Source organism: Glycine soja, chromosome 7 (genome assembly GCF_004193775.1).
Source record: "Glycine soja cultivar W05 chromosome 7, ASM419377v2, whole genome shotgun sequence".
Taxonomy (NCBI): Eukaryota; Viridiplantae; Streptophyta; class Magnoliopsida; order Fabales; family Fabaceae; genus Glycine; species Glycine soja.
The window spans coordinates 4,507,354-4,517,092 of NC_041008.1; the positions used below are offsets into that span (position 1 = coordinate 4,507,354).

The window sequence follows — 9,739 nt, forward strand, 5'->3', positions numbered from 1 at the left end:
AAAATTTCTAATTACCATTTTTTTTATAAACATCCTTCTTCTTCAATGCATTGAAAATAACTCATAAAAAATACATTAAAAATAAAATCATAAAATTCATGTAGGTGTTAAAGTGTTAAAACAAACAATATCTAAAATACTATAACCTAACAATATAATAAACTTGATGTCAAAACAATATCAGATCTCAAAAGCTTAATCATTTTCAAAACTTTTCGGTTAGTTTTATTCCTAGACTAACCAACCAATCAAGTTGTTCATAACATAATAAGGGTATCTAGATTTTATGTTTCAGATTTGATTTCAAATAGTATTTGGTGTGTGTAAGATTTAAATTTTCAAACATAACAAACTAAATCAAATAAAAAGCTACTCTCATTAGGTTTTATGTCTGATCACAATTTGAGGTCAACAAAACATAAAACACGCATAATAAGCGCAGATACAAAAACGCACTGTGAATCTCTAATTTTGAATGAAATGGTATGATGAGTATTTACGTGTAAAACACACACAAATATTTTTATTTATAAATTATAATATTTAAATGTGTTGCAGTATAACGTTGGTGATGTAAGATAGCATAAAGAATGTGATGTAAGATCCTGAAGGCCACGCTGTGAGTAGCACAAAAATTCATGGTGCAGCGCGAAGCAGGTTATAAGAACCCCTGAAGCTTATGCAACAGTGACACTCACGCACACAACACAAACACACACACACAGACACGCTTTTCTCTCTGTGTGTTAACAGACGTTGTCCATGCTTTCTCGGTGTCTGTCTCTGTCGCCCCCTTTCTCTCTCTAAATCCCTTTCTCTCTCTACCTGACTCAAATTCCCTGATTTTATCGTTTTCTCGCCACACCCCAGATTCCGCCGCGTGAGGGTGAGCCCTCCGATGTGCTGACGTCACGTCACCATGGGCCAGTGCTACGGCAAGACCAATCTCGCGCCGGAAAATGACGCCACCGCGGCCACCACCAACACCGAGACCACCGCGGTTGTCGCCGGATCAGGCGACGTCCCGCCCTCTCCGCTGCCGGCCAAGGACACGCCCGCGCGGGCCAGCCCCTGGCCGAGTCCCTTCCCCCACGGCGGCGGTGGCGTGACGCCGTCACCGGCGAGGGGCACGCCGAGGAGGTTTTTCAGGCGGCCGTTCCCGCCGCCGTCTCCGGCGAAGCACATAAGGGCGTCTCTGGCAAAGCGGCTCGGGCACGCGAAGGCGGCGCCGAAGGAGGGGCCGATCCCAGAGGAGGAGGCGGCTGCGGCTGCGGCGGCGGCGGAGCAGACGCTGGATAAGAGCTTTGGGTATGGTAAGAATTTTGGGGCGAAATTCGAAATTGGGAAAGAAGTGGGGCGAGGGCATTTTGGTCATACTTGCTATGCTAAGGGGAAGAAGGGTGAACTCAAAGACCAGCCTGTTGCAATTAAAATCATTTCCAAGGCCAAGGTAGAATTTTCAATCCAATGTCTTTTTATTTTTTTTGAGATATTTGGTTCTATTTATTTTTGTGTGCGTGTTTTTTTTTGTCATTATAATTGTCTGGTTTTGTTGGTTGTGGTTATTTTGGACTGTTTTGAATTATGGTGGCATTTGGATTTGGAGGATTCGGGTTTGATCTTTGTTGCTTGATACAGTGCTGCGAGATTCTGTAAGTGGGACTAGGGAATTATAGGGAAGTTGTCTGACACACAGAATTTTCTGAGGGATTGGGGTTCTGAGGTTTGTGGATAGTACTAGGAAATGGTACCCGACAAATGTGTGGTTTCAGGACATTGTCTTGTTGTCTTTGTTTCTAGCTCCATTTCAGAATTTTTAACTTCACTGTCCTGTGGCCAGAATCATTTGTGTTTTCACTGAATGAGCTGTAATTTTTTTTTTATAAAAAAAGTGTGGAATTGGATTTGACATGATATTTGACTTTGTCTTACCTTGTCAGCTGGTTTTAATCAGCTTAGATATCATGGCATTTCTTAACTTGCCTGGCTGAACTGAGCTGAACAGTAGTTTTTTTAGTTCATTTCTTATGTGATAATATATGTAAATGTGATATTTGGAAAATTGGTATCCTAAACTAAGTGGTAAAGACTAAAGAATGGTCTCTTTGTTTGAGTGAACTGGAATTAGTTGTTAGATAATAAACGCTATCACGCGAATGCATGCAGCCTTGCCCTTGTTGCTATTGAATGGAAATTTTGATCATAGGTTGTTTAGGATAATATATGGTTGAAATGGTTATCCATTTTGGTATTGTTAATGCTAGTCATTGAGGATACCTTCTAAGCTAAAATTGTCTTATATGTGTGTGTCATATTACAATACTTTGTTCTCTTGGGTAGCGGCTCATTCATTTTCCGGTGCTTGCGTTTTAGAATCTACATCTGTAACTTCCAGTTGCAGTCATGTTTTATAAATGCATTTTAGAATCTATATGAACAAGTAATGACACATCATGGAGGATTCTCTTTGTTGCAATTTCAGGTAGGGTTAGTCACTTTGTTGGTGGTTGGTCGTAAAATACGTTACCTGTTTTTTCACTATTTATGGGGTGTTTTTTTAATACATATAATGTATGTTTTTTTGATTCATACATTTAACGTATGTTTGGAATTGTGTCACCTATCCACATTAATGCAAAAGCAACACAGTAGCATAAGGTGGATCAATGTCTTTTTCACATATGGATGCAGGTACAAACATGCGAATAGTGTGTGTTTGGAATTGTGTTGGATACATGTGTGTACCAGGAAAATTCACTTTAAAAAATGAAAAAAAACATAGAAGCAAAAAACTCAGCGCACGTGTACAGCAGACGAAATATGAAACCAACCATGCACTGATGTTTTCCTGATGATTCTATTATTGTATATATTGGAATGTGATTATCTGAAGTTTAAGGCAGCTTTGATCACTTAAAAGTTGTTAACCGTATGCTTTCAATTTAACATGATATTTGCAGACTCTACAGTTTCCTTTGACATGGAAATGGCATAAATTAGGAAATTTGTTATCTAAATTTACTGTTCAAAAGATGTTAATAAACACTATACTGTTTCTCATCTTAATAAATTTTATTCATCAGATGACCACTGCAATAGCAATTGAAGATGTTCGCAGAGAGGTGAAGATATTAAAAGCTCTATCTGGCCATAAACATCTCGTCAAATTTCATGATGCTTTTGAGGATGCCAACAATGTGTACATAGTTATGGAGTATGTCTTTTATCACTTTGTTCAATATCATTGCTCTGTTGTTGTTAATCGTTATTCATTATCATCTATAAAATTGTGTTCAATATCATTGTCTTTTATCATTGTGTTTTTTTTATTGTTATGCATTATCATCTATAAAATCGTTATTAGTTATGGAGCATGTCTTTTATCATTGTGTTCAATATCATTGTTGTCAGACTACTATAAAATTGAACTATAGAAAGACATTGTTGTCTATATGCCCATTATTTTGCTATCATCACCGAAATTAATTTTCATTTTCTCAGTAAAAAGTTATCATTTCTTTCATTCATGCCTTTTTCTGTTAGAAGGTTTAATTGAGTTCAACCGCATCTACATGTTAAGTTGCTTTATTTCTATGTTTCTAGGCAGTATATATTCTGTTGGTGGATATTTACTAAGTTGTAATTAAATTGTTGGGGACATGCATCTTAGAATTATAACATCATCATACAGTGACCTATCCTGGATTTTGCTTTCTTACCAGATTGTGTGAAGGTGGGGAGCTTCTTGACAGAATTTTGTCAAGGTTAGCTTTCTATTTGCTTTTTAAAAAATTTCAACTTGGTATAATCTTATTTAATTGAATAATGTTTATTTAAAAATTAGGGGAGGAAAGTATTCTGAGGAGGATGCCAAGGTTATAGTTTTGCAGATCCTAAGCGTAGTTGCATTTTGTCATCTTCAAGGTGTTGTGCACCGTGACTTGAAACCTGAGGTTTGTGCTTTAAATTATCATCCATATAATAATTTGTAATGATAACATCTAGTTCTGTTTTTAATATTACGAGGATTAATTATATAGAATATCAATAATGTTGATTCTTTTTTGGAGTTTGCTTTTACAGAATTTCCTCTACACTTCGAGAAGTGAAGATGCTGACATGAAGTTGATTGATTTTGGTCTTTCTGACTTCATCCGACCAGGTAATAATTAGAGTGATTCTCAATTTTCTTTTTCCTTTTCCTTTCAAAACAGACTATCTTATTTATATATATTTAAAGTATTAAATAGACAGCTGGCTACTAAAAATGCACACTTCATTGGTGCTGCTTACCTTTCATAATGCTCTTAAGTGAAATCTTGCTGCCGTAATCACGGTCACCCCAAGCCTGCCTAGTTGAAGCTTCTTTGGGGGCTGCCTTAATTGCAGCCTCAGGAGTGGTGTGTTTAGTCGCACATCGAATGGAAATATGGCTTAAATAGAGCTTTATAAAGCTTGGGTTGTTCTCACCTTACAAGCTGGTTTTGCAGGGTTTATTTAGGACCCTAAGTCCAAATTCTAAGACAGTTATAGTGTATCTAACCATGCTATTTTATCTGCTGTCTAGAAAATTTACTAGGGATTTTAAATCTCATCATTTTCAGTGTCATTTGGCTGGGTTCCAATTGTCATCCATCCACAATTCCAATACATTTTAAAACCAACAGTAAAGATTGAAAAAATCTGCTTGGTTTCTGTGAATGCTTCACAAATATTATGTAAAATGAAACTTTGAATTACATGTGGCACTAGGATAGCGCATTTCTGTCTCAATAGTCTGTTCCATGTACTCATAACCCAAGACATTGTTGGGATATTTATGGATATAAGGCCATCCCTCTTAATTTTTCCCTTCATGTGTGTTGATTTACAGATGAGCGACTGAATGACATTGTTGGGAGTGCGTATTATGTTGCACCTGAGGTCCTTCACAGGTCATATAGTCTGGAAGCAGATATATGGAGTATTGGTGTTATTACCTATATCTTATTATGTGGAAGTCGACCTTTCTACGCACGGACAGAATCTGGAATTTTTCGTGCAGTGCTTAGAGCTGATCCTAACTTTGATGATTTACCTTGGCCTACTGCCTCTGCTGAGGCCAAGGACTTTGTGAAACGGCTCCTAAACAAAGACTACCGGAAAAGAATGACAGCTGTCCAAGCTCTAAGTAAGTTTTCATATCAGTTTGACTCTCTAATGTTCCCTTTTTAATCTTCATGAGATTCTTATGTGTTAACCAACTCACCAAAGAGTAATGTCTGGGCACAAGTATCGAAAATTGAACAATTACATCCATCTTGTTGATTGTGTAATTTGACGCCTGACCATCCTGCAATAGCCAGGAAGTTAAAAGAAGTCCTGTGCAGTTAAAAAAAAGCTTCTCATTCTCTTTACAGCATTTCCACCATATAAACAGTGGAGTTTTGTTATTATAGACTGCCAAATGGTAATTCACTTCAAATGTGGGTGCCTTGCCTTTATAACCTTCTGGACTTGGGAAGTATGGGGTGCCTAAGTTCCACATCGAGTAGTATGGGATGCTTAGTGGAGTTTAAGTGCTTGGTTCTCCCCCCCTTAACAGCTATCTTTTAAGGGTGGGTTCCCCAAGTTCTTGGGCGTTTATCAATTGGTATCAAAGCTGGTTGTCTGTGTCTCGAAAATAACTACCTACAAAGGGTTCAGATCGGTGGGGAATTTTGACTTTTAACCAACAAGGAAGTTGAATGAGGGGTTTGTAGAGTATGAGCCGTCTACGATAGGGACTTGAGTATTATGGGTGCCTAAGTCCCACATTGGGTAATAGGGATGTTCAGTGGAGTATTTAAGCGTGCTTGGTTCTCCCCCCTTAACAACTAGCTTTAAAGGGTGGGTTCCTCAAGTGCTTGGGTGCTTATCAGTCCTGAAGTAACATTATAATTTATAATCCCTACCTTTTGACTAGAGGATACTAGCTTTTTCTTATTAGTAATGGATTTAAAAAATGGTACTGACAATGCTTTCGTAAATTGAATTTATGAAACTAATTACTTCGTACTTCTCTAAATGCAGCTCATCCTTGGTTGAGGGATGACAGCTGTCCCATCCCTTTAGATATATTAGTTTTTAAACTAGTGAAGGCTTATCTTCATGCAACACCATTCAAACGTGCAGCAGTGAAGGTATTATTTAATTCGTTTCCTTGAATATGCTTATGCTGAGTTTAACGTTCAGTATCTTCCTTAATCTTGTTAGTCCATAGTACTATCTCATGCACATGTCTGCACTGAATAGATGCATTTTTTTTATGCTTATGGCATTTTTTTTTTCTAGTTTTATTATGCAATTCTTCTTCCTTCCCTCCACTGATATCACCTGCATTTTCTTTCATAATGACTTTCCCCCAATGACTGAATAGATTCATCATAATGTTTCAGTGTGTGGTGTGAGCCACATTAATGCTTTAAAAAAAAATGAAAAGGGAAATGTGTGCTGTTAAGGTCTATTATGAACTGTGATGTTGGTAAATCTAATGCTTTTTGGGAAACTCAATATGTGTTTGTATTTATTTGACATAAATAATCATAAATGGACTTTTTAAGAAGCATTGTTTAATGTGGGCTTTGTACCAGTTTTGAAATTGGATTATTGTCCATTGAATATCTTTCTCTGTGTTGGATTTTAACTAATCTTTATGGCTTCTGCTGTCCAGGCCCTTTCAAAAGCCTTGCCAGAGGATCAATTGCCCTACCTTAGTGCACAATTCAGATTGTTGGAACCAAATAGAGACGGGCACATCTCCCTCGACAATTTCAAAATGGTTTTCTACTGCTTCTCTAACAAAATCCTTCAGTATTTATATGGTTTATAAAGTGATTTTTTCTTTTTGTGTGTGTGTGTATGGATGGCATAAGGGGTGTTAGAAACTGTCAATTTCACATGCACAACTTGGTTTTTTGTCTTGTTCATATCTGTGTGGATATGTGTGTTTTTCCTGCTTTGAAGGGTTTTTTTGGTTTCATTACTCCCACCTTGTCGTTTCTTTATGATCCATTAATTTCCATGATTCTGCAGGCTCTTGTACGCAATGCAACTGATGCCATGAGGGAGTCAAGGGTTCTTGAGATCATAAATGCGGTGAGGAATTATTCTTATATGTATTGACAAAATATCGTTGGCTTGTTGGACCTGACACGCCAGTATATTTTCCAGATAATTTCCTGGCTATGCATTTTTCAAAATCTGATTCAAGTGGTAGGAACTTTGCTACATTTCAGGAAATTTTCTGTTGAAAATATACATGGCACATTAGACTGTTGATCTACTGCTGTATTTGCTTCATTGTTTGTAAGTTCCTACATGTACTGTTTTGAAAATTTGACCCTAGTGCTAAGTGCATTGTTAAATCTATGTGCAACTCGTTTTTACATGGGAATTGTTTGTGGACTTAGGTATGTTTCTGCATTAAAATTACTTGTGTATCAAGTACATATATCTCCTAGACTTCTATTTCATAACTTGTTAAGATATGCTGCATTAGCTAGGCACATAGGTAGAATACTCTTTCTTAGACAAACTTCCTCCCTTCAGTGATCTTTTGAGGTTGTGTTAGGCTCAGGTTCAATTCTAATATGGTATCAAAGTCTATCTATTCTTGTTGGGCTACAACCCTCTCCCAATTAATTTTTGGGATCGAGCTACTAGGCCTGGTCCATTTCTAATATAATGAAGTTCATACTATTTCCCCATCTTGACCAAATATCTTATATTTTCTTGCTTGAATGATTGTATAGATGGAGCCACTTGCCTATAGAAAGATGGACTTTGAAGAATTTTGTGCAGCTACAATCAGCACACATCAATTGGAAGCACATGATAGGTGGGAAGATATTGCCTCAACTGCTTTTGAACATTTTGAGAGAGAAGGCAACCGTCTGATATCAGTTGAAGAATTAGCCAGAGTAATTGCTATTTTTTTTAAAAAAAAATTCTAATATACATCAATTCTACTATACATAACTTGATATACACTTGTTATTATGCTTATCTATGTTTTTTTAATATTATATTTTTCTTTATGGCTTCAGGAGTTGAATCTTGGGCCTTCAGCTTATTCAGTTCTCAAAGATTGGATAAGAAATACTGATGGAAAGCTTAGTTTACTTGGATATACAAAATTTTTGCATGGTGTGACTCTCCGTAGTTCAAACCCAAGACAACACCGGTAGTCTTGGGCCCTTTGACATATAGTTTGAATATGCGGGAAAAAAAATAGATTTAGAGATTTTTTGTGGATTTTTTCTTCTATCATTTTTCTTTATGGGGCAAAAAAGAATATGTATAAATGAATGTGTTAGCAAGTCAATACAGGGAATGTCGAGTCAATTATATGCCAAATCCTTGCTCCTTTGGCCTATTTCGCAAATGATATGTTTGCCATGGGTCTGATCCCATGAATATTCATTAATTTGTGAATGCTTTTAAAGATTACATATAGTCAAAATTATTGATCTTTTGCTGTCATTTTTAGGGAATTAAGTTTATTAATTCTGAAAAAAATAAGTAACAGTGAATTTATTTTATTGCGGGCTCAATAAGAATTTGTTTCGATGTCTTGCTTTCAGAAAGGAACGTGCGTTAAGAAAGATAGCTAATGCTTCCTGCACTCCCCAAATTACTTTCTGCACTCATTTCAGGATTTTTTTAACCTTTTGGATTAGTTATTCTAGAAGCCAAAAAAGGAAGTGCATTCCTGAAGGCAAAAAGGGAGTGCAGGAAGCAATAGCCTAAGAAGATCCCCAACATTTGTGTCTTTACAAATTTCAGATTAAGGACCGCAATGCAATTTTCTATAACCTTTAAACTTCCAAATTTTCAAAAATAATAAATTAAATATCAAAGCCTTTACCTGTTATAATCTGTGGATAGTGGTGGAGTAATAAGACGATCCACCTTGCAAATATAACCCTGGTCCCCAAAAGCGAATCTCTTTCACAAACACTTGAGTTTTTAGTCTCACACTAAACTTTTTTTCACTTTTGAAAAGAATTGTCTTTATTTATCTCTTATTTTAAACTTTAAAAATAATAAAAGTACTAAAAATATGTTACAAGTTTTTTGGCATAACTAAAAAGTAACTATTCAATATATTTTTTAACAAATATTTTAAGAATTTTCATTAACAAATTACTAGCATGTTGTTCTAAAGTGGACGGACTCATAAATTGACACTAACCCACTTGGATATAAGGACTTTTTGATCCTATGGACTATTTATTCGTAGATGTGGACCTTATAGCCCTATGGACCTTTTGGTCCTGGCCTACATGGCTTAGGATTTTGAATTGGTTAAGGCTAATTCTTTTGATAGCTGAAGGTGTCACCAAACAAGGATGTAAACAGATCCCATCCATCCCTTATAAACATGCTCTAGAATTTATCCACTGCTGCTAGAGTTTAATGGTGACACACTTGTTAACTTATTGGCATGTGTAGGGTTGAGAATAGGCCAGGCCGGTCTACAGGGGCCTACGATCTGGTCTACATAAAGTCTGACCTGACCTGACTTATTAATTAAAAGATTAGACTAAGACTTTTTTTAAAAGTCTATTAAATTAAATAGATTAGGCTTAGGCTTATTAAAAAGCCTTATAAGCCTGATAGACTGACCTATATATATGTATATATACTTATATTATTTTTTGGGTGCCAATATATACTTATATTATTTTTTGGATACAATTAATTATTTTTTTTAAAC

General features: G+C 36.2%; 1 protein-coding gene across 1 annotated transcript; it reads left to right on the forward strand.

The window, feature by feature from the left end:
- The first annotated feature begins 677 nt into the window (after nt 1-677).
- On the forward strand, nt 678-8,502 carry LOC114418276 (CDPK-related kinase 3-like). The gene is made up of 11 exons (XM_028383543.1): nt 678-1,450; nt 3,084-3,214; nt 3,723-3,764; nt 3,845-3,953; nt 4,084-4,162; nt 4,874-5,170; nt 6,052-6,161; nt 6,692-6,799; nt 7,054-7,116; nt 7,773-7,940; nt 8,067-8,502. The coding sequence occupies exons 1-11, from the start codon at nt 920-922 to the stop codon at nt 8,205-8,207; spliced, it is 1,779 nt and encodes a 592-aa protein (XP_028239344.1). The 5' UTR covers nt 678-919; the 3' UTR covers nt 8,208-8,502.
- The last annotated feature ends 1,237 nt before the right edge of the window (nt 8,503-9,739 follow it).

Excerpts from the sequence above, each read along its gene's own strand:
- LOC114418276 (XM_028383543.1), top strand. The coding sequence starts at position 920 with ATGGGCCAGTGCTACGGCAAGACCAATCTCGCGCCGGAAAATGACGCC. Across the intron at positions 3,765-3,844 it reads CTTGACAGAATTTTGTCAAG|GGGAGGAAAGTATTCTGAGG; the intron begins GTTAGCTTTCTA and ends TTTAAAAATTAG. Across the intron at positions 6,162-6,691 it reads TCAAACGTGCAGCAGTGAAG|GCCCTTTCAAAAGCCTTGCC; the intron begins GTATTATTTAAT and ends TCTGCTGTCCAG.